Source organism: Sinohyriopsis cumingii, chromosome 8 (assembly GCF_028554795.1).
Source record: "Sinohyriopsis cumingii isolate HCF-2022 chromosome 8, ASM2855479v2, whole genome shotgun sequence".
Classification (NCBI taxonomy): domain Eukaryota; kingdom Metazoa; phylum Mollusca; class Bivalvia; order Unionida; family Unionidae; genus Sinohyriopsis; species Sinohyriopsis cumingii.
The window spans coordinates 123,746,311-123,760,728 of NC_142968.1; the positions used below are offsets into that span (position 1 = coordinate 123,746,311).

At 34.2% G+C, this 14,418-nt stretch overlaps 1 protein-coding gene across 1 annotated transcript in view; it reads right to left on the bottom strand.

Moving 5' to 3' along the window:
- Positions 1-14,418, bottom strand: part of LOC149794562 (uncharacterized) — a 62,732-nt gene that overhangs the window by 28,860 nt on the left and 19,454 nt on the right. Inside the window, exons 13-21 of the mRNA XM_089968837.1 lie at positions 13,535-13,696; positions 11,122-11,323; positions 10,186-10,346; positions 8,304-8,474; positions 7,261-7,491; positions 6,423-6,593; positions 5,439-5,642; positions 3,499-3,762; positions 1,289-1,471 (exon numbers count right to left, since the gene is read on the bottom strand). Coding sequence (XP_089824963.1) covers positions 1,289-1,471; positions 3,499-3,762; positions 5,439-5,642; positions 6,423-6,593; positions 7,261-7,491; positions 8,304-8,474; positions 10,186-10,346; positions 11,122-11,323; positions 13,535-13,696 — 1,749 coding nt within the window. The remainder of the gene's footprint in view (positions 1-1,288; positions 1,472-3,498; positions 3,763-5,438; positions 5,643-6,422; positions 6,594-7,260; positions 7,492-8,303; positions 8,475-10,185; positions 10,347-11,121; positions 11,324-13,534; positions 13,697-14,418) is intronic.

The window sequence follows — 14,418 nt, forward strand, 5'->3', positions numbered from 1 at the left end:
TACATTCTGGATTTAACATTGAGTTCTATGTACAGCGTAAGAGGTTCCCTAATACAAAACCAGAACTGATGACGAGTTAGAGGAGACAAGAACATTACTGGCTTAAGTATGATACATATGTAACCGTCCATTCCTGAACGAAACGTCCCTTTATCTATTCGTCACATAAATACACAGTCAGAGGTTGAGGTAGAAGAGGTGAACAAAAATAAAAGTGCGAATACAACATTAAAGAATGGGTAAGTATGGGATGTGGAGATTCCCAAGGAGCAGTAGAGAAAATAAATATATGGAGAGAATTGGTTGTGAAGTCATTTGTGGTGCCCCAACGATCTCATGGAATACGGAATTGATGATGATGGTGATGATGATGATGATTATGATGATGATAATAATGGTGATGGTGATGGTGATCTATTTATAGATACATCTATCTAGCAGTAGACAATATACGAGTTTACAGTTAGAGTGACCAGCATGATTTATATAACAGACGTTGTACTAATCAGAGTAAAAGTGATTAGCTTTATAACTAACATTTGCATCAATTATTATAATAAATATAATTATTTACATCACACATATTATTTACTCTTACGATGCTACATTCTCACAATGACAGAGCACTTATTAGGCATAGCATTTTGCAAGCTGTTTCATTTGTAAAACTGGGAAATGACGTGAACGTTTGGACAAACAGCATTACTTCTAATACATGTACATGGAACTAGTCCATTCCCATAAGGTGTCTGAAGACGTATCTCTCTATTGGATCTGATACAAAAAGTCATGATTTCATTGTTCAACCTAATGTCTGTGATATTTGCTTCTATTGTTATTGTAAAATAACAGAGTTATGTTCAGTAGACAAATCAATTAATTATATTGCAATACTGCGAAAAACACATACTTCATTTTGCTGACATCTCGACCATGTTTTGTGTGTTGTTCTGTCTGCTTGATTTATTTAGAGCTCCTCACAAGAAAATGTCAAAGACTACTGCAAAGACAATCCACCATATCTGTATAAGATATTATTATCCTCCCATGGTACTGTCCTAGATTTCTTTAAATTCTTGGTACAAATAGTCACCATATGGTTGCGAAAATTTAACACCTGTTGCAAAATTGTAAATATGATTGTTATGTCGGGTTCTTTAAAAGTGTAAATGAAGAATGATTTTGAAGATAATGTACTGTAGGTTCAAATTGTAGAGGCTGTAGTCATGTCAGGCAAATATCGTATTATATCGATTCATATCCTTTGTTCTATACTTGAGTTACTTACCACAGAAATAGTCGACTTTCATAAGATTATCAGGACAAGAGAAACTTAATGACACCTCTGTGCTGTTGGTCTGAAGGTGATAGGGAGTTCCTGTGAGTACCACTGTAAAATTCCCTGTTTCAGCCGCACCGACCAGAGCACGATAAGCCTTATCCATCTGCTCTATTATCAAGCTAGAATTCCCTGAATATATATATATATATATATATATATATATATATATATATATATATATATATATATATATATATATATATATATATATATATATATATATATATATAAGACAGTCTAATAGATGATAAAGAGAAAGATAGCGTTAGATGCCATGCACACAGTACATTATATTAATTTATATCAAGCCCTTTACAAAGTATTTGTATAAGCCTAACAACTTCATACATCCCTATTGACTTTAATGAAAAGGCATGGACTTATGTAATCTCACAAAGTGTGCTTATAGAGTTGAGTTTTGATGCTAAGAACTTGCTCTCTCTCTCTCTCTCTCTCTCTCTCTCTCTGGATCACGAACACAAACAAAAAAATGACACATTAATTATACTGAACATGTACTTATTAGCACAGAGGAGAAAACAGTCAAAGATAATTCAAATGATTAAGCTAAAGGGAAAAGAGCAAATTATTGATAATAACTATGTGTCTAGATGGGTGTCCGTTATCTATGTAAGGTGCAAACAAGATGTGATGAAAATTGTTATCTCCATAGCGATGATCTGTTCTTGGTAACTAGTTACTTACGAATTTGCTAGGGTATTTAATCATATATGGCGCCATCTATTGCGGTGCATTACTCGCCTCTAGCTTAACATCCCCGATAATTGCAACTCAAGAAAAAGATCTAATTTATCTACATCATAAGGAAGGTGGTGGAAAGTATGAATGCATGTGTGCATATCATGCTCGCAAAACATAAAAAGGAAGAATTAAGGGGAAAAAGTAGACTTAGAAGATAAGCCCTTCCATCCCAGGTAACCCTAGGAAGATAAATCCTTTTAATGGCACATCAGCACAATATGGACTATATGGTACCAACTAAAAAATTCCTTCTCCTGGTTGTGTTATAGACAAAGATATTTTTGGGCCAGCTTAGTTGCCCAAAATTATGAGTAAAATAAACTGAGAAAAAAATCCAAAGTTGTAAGTAAATCTTCACATCTAGGCAAAATGAAACTTAAGTTTTCGTCCTAAATGTGTATGCACGTCTTTGTTTTCAGAAACTTTGAAGCTTAAAGACTGCCAATACAGTAAAATTGTAAAGAGAGGCAAATAAGGGAGAGGAGATAGAGAGATAAACTAGGAAATATTAGTCTGTTCAACTAAACTAATAAAAAAAATAACAACAAAGAAAATAAAAAAATAAACGAAACAATAAAACCTACCAGATGAAGCGATAAACCACAGATGGTAATAATATACGTTTAAGAAGTACACAGTACTTTGGAAAGAAGACTTTTCCAAATACAAACATGAATTATTAGAATATAAAATATCACAGGTAGAGATGCGATAATCGATAATAAAGAAAGTATTAATTATACGAATAATACTAATCTGGTGTCATGGAATCAGAGTAAAGCGGAGCAAATGGGAAAGATATATGCACAGTGTCACAAGCCAATTACTGTTAATCTGAGTTTTCGTTTAATTTGCTATGTGTTTGCATCTGCAATATCCAAAATTTCTCCTTATAGCTATTCATTGTCCGTCCATCTATGACTTAACTGAGTAGGCAGCATTTATGGGGTCTAGAACGAGTGTCCCACTGATTTTAAATTGGTGGCACTTGTTTCAGGTGTGATATTTATAATTTTTAACATTCATTCAGAGCTGTATTGATTTCTACTTTCTTCGTTACTTTATTTTATTTTAGAGCGTTCTTTTCTTCTGCTCTGTGCCAAAAGACTTTCATATTTTGTTATATACACTTGTTACATTTTTATGTCATCGTCTCTGTGTATTTTCCCGTGATAAAGTCTTTCTCTTAGGTCCAAACAAAGGGAGCATTATTATTATTCAGGCGCTGCTTTCACAATTTATTGTCATCACATGATATTTGTTTTGATTGTCTGCATTCCGATTTCGTTTCTTTATAGTTCAGTGGGAGTTTGGCACATTCCAAAGCCTACGTCGTTAGCTCTATCAGTGTGCTTTATTGTTCCAGAAAATGACAAAGAAACATGGACAATTACCATTTGCAGGAGTCGAGGATAAAGTTATGGAGAAGCCAACTGTACTTCCTCCGGTTTCTCTCTTCTTTCTTTCTTTGTCACAATTGAGTATTTCTAAACCCTTTAATGAACACAAACCCAGGTTTATGCAGCCAATGGTATGTATTACTTCTGTGGATCGTTCCCGTACTTTTTGCATGACATCACTTGCATCCACTGATTTACAAGATAGGTCTTGATACCAATTATTCAAGGTAAAATCCAGCTCCTTTGCATGATGAATCGCTAAAACGAAGTAAATCAACATTACTTTCTTTATTTATTGAATTGAAAATATTGATGCTTTGTACCCCTATAGACGCGTAATAATCCAGTTATGCCTACAGCGCGATTGGAATTGAAAGAGGAAAACACAAAACCGTTTTCTCTTTTCGACATGAAAATGCCTATTGTAGGATAAAATACCATCTTTTTCCCTTTCATAAAAAATACTCTATAACAGCATAATAGAAGAATATTTCATTTCTCAAATGCAATTATTTCATGCTCCTATACATTAATGTTTTATATTGAGCAGTTTAAAATGAATTGCTCTTCCATAATTAGGAAAAGGTTTTACTTCTTCTGAGCTGATGCAAGAAGATGAAGAAATCAGTCTTTATCATCTCAGCTAACGTTACTCACCACGAGAACATGCAAAACCATTACAAAATGTACTAATATGAATAAACCTAAAATACAACAGTTCGACCACATATCTAATATCTTAGTCCATTTATCTTGGCCTTAAAAATTACAATTTAATTTAATACTCTTGGTATGATAAATACTGCATTTAAATTTTAGGTTTAGAAGCTAGCATGCATATTTAGGTAGAAAATGCATAAGTTATTATCGTGTTCTGCCGGTCTTACCACAAACACATTTAAATCTGGCAAAATATTATCATTTCGGTCTATGGAAATTTAGTTAACTGTGTGTACCATATAATGCATTCCCATAATATTAGGCAATCTTCCCAGAGTGTCCCTATCCACGATTATAATTGCGTATTTGATCAACATCGAGGGAGAGGCTGTAGAAGTGCTTGATTTTATATCTTGATCAACATAAACTAAGGTGTTATGGATTGATGTAGTTAATTTGGATTGATGTAGTTAATTTGGATTGATGTGGTTAATTTGGATTGATGTAGTTAATTTGGATTGATGTAGTTAATTTGGATTGATGTAGTTAATTTGGATTGATGTGGTTAATTTGGATTGATGTAGTTAATTTGGATTGATGTAGTTAATTTGGATTGATGTGGTTAATTTGGATTGATGTAGTTAATTTGGATTGATGTGGTTAATTTGGATTGATGTGGTTAATTTGGATTGATGTAGTTAATTTGGATTGATGTAGTTAATTTGGATTGATGTGGTTAATTTGGATTGATGTGGTTAATTTGGATTGATGTAGTTAATTTGGATTGATGTAGTTAATTTGGATTGATGTGGTTAATTTGGATTGATGTAGTTAATTTGGATTGATGTGGTTAATTTGGATTGATGTGGTTAATTTGGATTGATGTAGTTAATTTGGATTGATGTAGTTAATTTGGATTGATGTGGTTAATTTGGATTGATGTAGTTAATTTGGATTGATGTGGTTAATTTGGATTGATGTAGTTAATTTGGATTGATGTAGTTAATTTGGATTGATGTAGTTAATTTGGATTGATGTGGTTAATTTGGATTTGATGTGGTTAATTTGGATTGATGTAGTTAATTTGGATTGATGTAGTTAATTTGGATTGATGTGGTTAATTTGATCAGATCTGATCTATCATAAGATTAAGGTACAGTCATAAAGGTTGCAATAAGTTTAATATTAGAGTGGCGGAACGAGGAAATAGGTCCATGGGTTTTATTTTTCTAAAATAAAAATTAAAAAATGGAAAAGAAAATCGCAATACAAACCCGTGCATTTTGGTAACCGTCTGCGCGGATTATCTTCAGTATCAAAATTCCATTTAAAGGATGTTTCTTCTCCACATATGTAGGAATCCAGTGGTTCGATATCTAAGACGTAACCAGTGTTGCAGTGTACAGTGCAGTTGATATTCTTAGAATCTTCAGTACAACTCAGATTTCCATTCACTGGAGGTAAAATCTCTACGCATACTGAAACAAGTACAAGTTCAGTCAATATAGCAAATATATACCTACAAACATAGTTGAAGATGCATTACTCCACGGTACATTTTCAGCTGAAGATGCGTTACTTCTCGGTACATTTTCAGTTGAAGATGCATTACTTCACGGTACATTTTCAGTTGAATTTTTTTTATATTCCACAGTACTTTTTTAAAGCTGAAGATGCATTACACCACGGTACCATTTCAGCTGGAGATGCATTATTCCACAGTACCTTTTCAGCTGATAATACATTAAATCACGGTACGTTTTCAGTACCGGATCGATATATTTTTCATCGTAAGGTTAGATAAAATATGTTTCATGGAACCTCCTTCTGAAAAGGTTATTGACCGTATACACATCCCTGTCTATGTACAAAGGCTCGCTAGAGACTATATGTATAACTAGTATCTTAGAAAATGAACGAATGACAAAATAAAGACATAACTGTTGGTTTAATGTTGTATGCAGGATACATTTAGCGAATGTGGTATAGAGATCTATAATCTAAGAAATCAACCCTTATATGCTTTCTTTTGTTTTTGTTTCTTTCGAGGGACACGTTTGTCGCTCCCGAGCACACTTCCTCGATTAAAATGTACATCTGACTTTTACGCGGCTTGCCTTGGTGTTGCAGCACGTGTAACTGTTGGAGGTCTGTTGGAGCTACAGTCTGAATGGCAACATCTAAAAGTGAAAATTTCTAATATATGTTTGATACACTAATCATTAAAAGATAACCAGTCATGGGCTGCAGTTACCTACCCAGGCATGCTGTTTCATTGCAGGATACAGTCTCGTTTCCATTTCCGATGCAATCATGTCCGTCGTTGTCCGGTGCAGGACTGTCGCAGAGCCGAGTTCTTGTTCGCAAGCCGAGGTCACATGTCACACTACAGTCTGACCAATTACTCCAGGTTCCCCATTCGCCATCCACTGCAATACGTATGAGTGATCAAATAAAGAAATATTCACAAACAGTGTTTATGTGCATTCCATAGAGGAGAGGAAGGTCGAAAATGATCGTGCTACACGCTTTCCTTGAATGTTCAAACTGGACGAGGTATGTATGTTTCTATGAGTTAATGGATAAATCTCTGAAAGGCAAGGACTAATACTATCCTTCATTGATACTAACTTCTCCCACTTTTAATGCCATATTAACAGTGTCTAGTGTATTTGTAGAAATAAAGACGAATACATAAAACATCTAAGAATTATGTGAATCCCATTTCATGCGAATACACAATCAAATGCCTATATATATTGTACACAACTTCTAGCTAAAATTAAATAATTACCTTATTACCTAGTTTTTAATAAGAGGCGTATTTCAAGTGCCATGTTTTAAAACTCTGGATTGCTTTAAACATACGCTACAGAGTACGTGAAGTATCTAATTTCTATTTTAAAAAAACGAGACCATGACCACAATTCTGGGCATTACAGAGTTACTTTGGTTTAGGAATATGCTGTTGTGCGCCATAGTAATGGTTATAATTTACAACGACACAAAGACTTCAAGTGTAAGTTAGTATGGTATGAAATAACTTGCTATAGTCGGTCTGTGTTAAGTAGACAAGTGTTGTTTAAAACGTCATACCCATTCCGATTTCGCAAAATTCTCCAGTGTATAATGGAGGACAGACGCATGCGTAACCTTCTACTCTGTCCACACAGGTGGATCCGTTCATGCAGACGTTAACCTCACAATCATCAATATTAAATTCGCAATTAGTCCCCGTAAAACCACTGTTACATGTACAAGTGAAAGAATTAAGGCCATCTGTACAGGTACCATTTACACAGGGTTTACTGGCGCATTCCTCGATATCTGCAATATACAATATTGATTTTCCCTTGTAGGCTGTGTATTTGCAAAGTTTTCGAATTAAAACTGTGAAATAAAGCTTATTGTATTTGTATTGGAAAATATAAACCAGATTCTAAACTATACAACACGACCTAAGTAGTTCAGTAACAACTCAGAAGAAAGAAAAAACGAGTTCATGTTTTCCTATACAAATATACGAACTGTTTTATTATATGCACATTTTGCTTTTCTAACTAATGTTAAATAATAAAAAGAACACACTACAAGAAACAAAGTAGTTAAATGTTTGCTGAATTTCAAAGTAAATACGCATGCGTTGTTCAATAAATACATATGGAACAGTATTCGTGAGTAATATAGCACCACACAGCGGCCTTTGAACTTGGCAGCGTAGTTTAGTATATGATTAGTTTATCCACGTACCAGTATAATAAATCAAGAGCTCATACGTCTGCTGCATGAGCTTACACTGTTTGTTTACAATAAAAAATAGTTCCTAATTCCTGATACTATATTTAGACACACGTGTCGTGCAGTATGTATCAGCTGAAGAATGGAGACATACCTCATGATTCTGACAACATAAACTAATAGAGAAAAATATGAGTATAAAATAATGTCTCAGTTTTCTTTCCTTCACATACTAAAGCTCACATTAACACTAAAAATCAATTCTTTAGAAGTCATAATAAAATTATTAATACGCACGAAAATTTCGTGAATTGAAATCATTTGCATGACAATTGTATTTCACAATGTGCAATGATATTAAAATATATCTGACACAATATATAAAACATCACGACACAGACCATCGCAAGAACTTGGTATTTCCATATAAGCTCCAGTTGTCGTCGAATCCTCAAAGAAATACCATGGAATCAAATCGCCAACTGTATCAGTATAACACTTGTCTCTCCTCTGAGTCACGTTGTTTGTACTCCATACATTCATTTGTGATATGCTACCAACAAAGTCATCGCCTATAATTATAAAAAAACCCAGATATATGCGATACCAAAAATCGCAAAATCATCTGCGAAGGAAGTAAAAGTTCCTAAATGGCGAACATTTATAAATAACCAAAGGCAGGAAAATGTTTGAAAACAACATCAATATATTGAGTAAAGATATGGTATTTAATATACTAAAGAATGACGTTAACAAAGTGTACCTTGTGACATCATTCTATGTATGTATGTATGTATGTATGTATGTATGTATGTATGTATGTATATGTGCATGTCTGTATGTATGTATGTGCGTCTGTTTGTGTGTATGTCTGTATGTATGTCTGTATGTATGTATGCATGTATGAATGTATGTGTGTGTGTGTATGTATGTATGTCTGTATGTCTTTATGTATGATTTTATGTATGTATGTACTGTAATAAAAGATTTGTGTTTATATAACAATGATGCCAACACAGCAAATAAATAATATGTTAGAGTCTACGTCCATCTCATTGTGAATCATATGCAACTTTCATTCTGAAAACATAATTAGCTGGTCAAGTTCATAATTATTAAATCGCTTCGATCTGTACAAATTGCAAACATTATCATGCTCCGTCAGCGTAAGCTTTTGTAATATTAAACAATGTCCTCAGTGACGAGTGCAGTTTGAAGTCCGGGCTATATCTGGAAGACTGAACAGACTAATGCACATGATAAAATGGAGGGATGTGACGAAAATTTTCTCGCAGGTAAAGATACAATTTTCACTCTTTTATACCGGATACAACATACAAGATACGTACCGTCACAATGGTTAGTCAGCCGTAATAAATTTAAAGTGAAAATCATGACGACATCAAATCATGATCTTAAAATGTCTTGTAAATGGAGTCTTGACATTCATTTCCATTTTTTATATATCAAACATTCAACAATAATGCAGTTTAAATATAAGTGTTTTGCCCAATAAATGTATTTAAAATGTCAGAAATTTGATCAAAAATAAATAAGTTAAGAGTATTATTGCAAATCAACAAATCTAATTCTTAAAATGACAATGGTTTAATTTGTGGCATAACACCGTTTTAGAACAAGATAGGCTATTCACCTCAACCTGTATATCTGGTTTAGTACCCAGGAAAAGCCCTGGGAAGAACCACTGATCCATGAGAAGCTACTGGTAAGCTTTTCCACATACCCACATTGGTCGGGCCCCAGACTTGAACCCACGCAGGCATAAGTGAGAAATTGCATATATGCATATGTGTGACTGTACTGTCTAGCTTTACTTGCGAGAGACTGTGTACCTAACCATATGCAACAGGCCGCTTGTCACCCCATAACTGAAGTTAGCCCTTGCCATTGAAGATTGGTTCCAAATAGCATGGATTTAAGATAGTCCTTGCTGTTAAAGATTATATGTGTTTCAAATAACGTGGGTTTAAATTGGCACTTGCCGCTGAAAATGATATTTGTTCCCGATAACATGTATTTACGATAGTCCTGGCAGTTGAATAAGACAATATTTCCAAATTGCAATTTTTCTCTCTGACGGAGCAAGATATGGTTTAAATTAGCAGGGCAGAAAGGGTCTAAATATCTGAACTGGACGTCATTTGTTTTACTTCAAGGAATGTTTGTCTATGGTGGTAACACGCTTCACATGTCTAACAGATGGAGAGGATCAACTTAGGATTCATTAGCTGTTGTGTGGATATATGAACAATTGATACATACTTCCAAGTACAATGGTGTCAAACTGTATTTTGGCGACACATCCATGCTGAATCACTGAGACGTTAGAGTCGACGTACAAGGCACTACTGCAATTGTCCCGTACTAAAGCAATGGAATGCCAACGCTCGTCGGGCAGTGGCAGGGTAAAAGCATGAATTTCTCTGAGAAAATGATTTAAAATGAACGGATATTGATGTAGACTGAAAGGTTAGTTTAGCACGAGAGAACTTTCAAAAGCTTAAAGTCATAGTTACCAAAACGAACCACATTTTGAGATTAAGTAGCTCGAACACAATTGGAAACAAAAACAAAAATTATATCTATACTGTTAATTAATTAATTAATTAATTATTAATAATAATAATAATAATAATAATAATAATATTATTATTATTATTATTATTATTATTATTATTATTAACGACGAGGATGATGCCGATGAAGTTATAGAGAACTATTATAACATCAATAACAGAGAAAGAATTAGATTTGTGCAAAACGTATGTGTTTCCAATAGCAGAGCGTTAAATAAGACCCATTCGCTTATATGTCTGCGTTAAATCAAAATATTGCATTGTTATCGATTTAGAATGGAAACATTGATGGCGGTGATATCAGGTTTTGCCTTTTAAATGAACAATCAAATATAACACATGATTAAATATTATATTTTTTAGTTTTCAATGGAATTAAAAGTTAAAGTCATACAAAAATGATATATACGCATTACTATGTAAAATTCAGTTTGTTACTTGTGCAAGAGATAGTATTCTCTTTAATAAATGTTTGTCTCTCTTACATTGTATTCATTATGATTTTCAATATGAATTTTAATATGAATTTTATTATCGTTTTCAATATCAATTTCATTTATATTTATAATGAGAGGAAACTTTGTGTATAACATGTCATCCATTCTGACTTTTAGTCACTCACCCGTTTATGGACATTTTCCATTCCCTCTCAAGGTCCAAAGACAAAATGTCCTCGTTTCCATTGAGAAGGTGAATTATTTCACCCCAGCTATCTTGACGTATCTGTATCCACAAAGTTACGGAGACTGACGATGTGTTGACTGGGTTTATTACTTTAAGAGAGCAATTCTTAGATTGTCCTGGGGGAAATATGATGTCAAACTCTGTAAAATTAAGACATATTACGAAACCTCAATTTATCAAGTAAACGCTTACACTTACATCACAAGCAAGCCAATAGAAACAAGTAGAGATTCTGAAGAAAAGAAACATAAATGCATGTTTTAATTTCATACCTAATCTTATCTGTACAAGAACAAATTTTCCTTTGCCATGCCGTTTTTACTCCAATGTATTTATTTGCCTCCAATATGTAAGAGAAAAGACTGGGCATCTCACACATATAACTGATTTCGGCTGGACATGATTTATCTGGTAAGTAACCAGTCTTTGTTTGAGTTGTTGCAGAAGCATTGGCTAACACCGCCGAGTATAGAAAAAACGTTGCTCATAACAAAACAAAAAACAAAATTTTTTCATTACGTAAGGTCCAGATTTGTATTAAACTACACCACATTTGAATCAAATCCACAAAATCAAACTTTTTTGACAGATAACACGTCAGCAGCAAGAGAGTGAGATTTGTGTAATATATAATGAAGCTGTTTCCCTCACCCTGCTACCATACTTGAGACAGAGGTATTTAAACCGTTTTGAATATGATTGTGTTCAAGAGCAAAGTTCTTTCTTAGAGTACAGTACGTCTGTGCAACCGACAAAGGTACTCATCATGCACATCTACACACTTTCTCAGTTTGATTATCTAATTAGTAAATGTTAATTTTAATTCGATTTGTGGAATGTTACTCATACAATGCAGCCACATGGCAGCTTTCAAAATATCTGCGTCACGAAGATAACAGCAGGAGCCAGTCAGACTTGGAGCTAAATGAGGATCTATTCGTCGATGCGTCGTCATGGAGTAGATGCATTCCTTGGATACTAGTGCGTGGACGAGTGGCTCGTTAGTGTTAAAAGTTTTGGCAACATTTTGAATGTATACAAATATACGATACAAGCAGAGTCAGGCACATGTATCGAGATGCCTATGTCATTTTTAATTGAAAATAATGCATACAAAGCTATCTTGAAAATCCGACTACGTTGAGTGATTTGTGGTCTCTTCTAACGTTTTTTTGTCCGATTTAAACTATCTTTTTTTACTAATGAGTCGCGTTCTAAACACGTAAGTCCAAGTTTCATTACCTGTGACAATCTCACTCTTTCCATATGTACTGAATAGCTGGTTGGTAGTTTCGACCTGAGTTAGGTTTCGATCAGCAGTCAAGAAATGCGGGAACCAATCTTGCACAAAATGATTCAACGTATTCTTCACTTCGCTAAAAACAGCTGATAAAATAATGCCAATAAAAATGTCTTCCAGTGAATACCGTATAGCTCCATTCATTGCCCTCTTCACATCAGTCGATTCCTGCTCACCAGTCACAGGCAACGGTCTTCCAGAACGCGAGACATTCTGCTTCCTTCAAAATTGTAGGATATGACTGAAAATTGCCTCCGTAGAGTTAATTCAAGTCGGCCTGTTTAACACACAGAAAATACCCTGAGTTCGCACTGATTTTACCGTTTATTGTTTGCTTAGTAACGCAATTCTTCTCCATGATTTATACGTTTCTGTCATTAACGTATGTTACGTCACCTGCATATACACGGAGTGATACATATACAGGAATGGATGATTTTATAGAAAGTTATTATATGTATCGATCGGCATTAAATGTACTGACAGTTTCAAAAGGACATAAATGTACAGTGTGTGTGTGTGTGTAATTTGGACTTTTAACGTAGCTTTAACAACTTTTCAGTCATATTTCTATGATGTCTGCTGTGTGGCAGTTTATAGTGACGTTTAGCACAGGGCATCATGCAGTAGACATTTAGAATCATGTCCCACCCAGTCACATTATCCTGACACCAGGCCGGCCTCTCCTATCACTAACCTCTTAATGCTGAACGGCCAGCGAGACAACTGTTAGTACCATTTTTATAAGTTTTTGATATGATTCGTCTGGTGTTCCAACCGTTGACCACCCGCATCCGAGGCGGACGCTCTAACAACTTGCTCCATTTGAGTTGTCAATATTCAGAACGTTTCAAATATCCCTCGTACATTATTGTAATGTAACAGGGAATTTGGCGGATGCATCCAGTCTGTTTAAATGCAGAGTCTATAATAATTTCTAGATTATTTCCTATTGATTTTATGTTTGAAGTGAAGATATGAACTAGTACAGTACCATGCAGCTTTTGATGTATAATGCCTGTTTGATAATGTTATAAATTAATGTTCATACCTTGGCAGGCGTCGGGAGTTGTGGTAGCCAGAGAAAGTGTAGTTTGTGACCCTGGGCACCTGATGCAATGGATCTGGCCGTAATTTTCTTGGTATGTTCCTGCATCACACGGAGAGCATGGCGTGACACCATCAACTGACCAGTAGCCAGGTTCACAAGCACCTTGTGATATAGAGACACGTGTATTCACGTTTAGAAATTATAGTACATTTCACATGATAATTTCTTTTACAAGTATTTTAAGGCTAAATATTATTTTACATTTAATAAAATCGATAAAATTAAAACTTAAGCATATCCTAACAATCATTCCTCTAATTTGCTTTTAATATTAGAGAAAAAAGATTTACCCGTTATTCATACTATTTCATCTCTAATTAGCTAACTGTTCAATAAATGTCTTCAAGACTAATGTATAATTTCTGTCTAAAGATTGAATGTCGCTGAAAAAAACCTCACTTCACTTTCAGCGAACGGTTAAGCAGCTGCATTTTTAAATATAATTTAAAAAAAAGTATAAATCAAGAAATATGAACAATGATTTTATATTACATAGATCAATGGTTCAAGGCCGACACTATCACAGTTTTAGTATCAATTTACTGTACTTTTCACATTTTGGATTATGTCAGCTATGATTGATATCAGGATGAAAACTAATAACAACTGGTTCCTATAATCGTAAACAGGGTGAAGATATAGATTCTTAGATTAAATGAAGATAGCGAAGATATTCACACGTCTGTATTATTGCATGCATATACACACATACAAAAAATGTACACTACTTTATGCATTTGTCTATGAGTTGATGAATGTAGTTATGATACTTGGATTGAAAGAAGGATAGATGGATTGCATTCATCCAAAGGGCGCCTTCAATG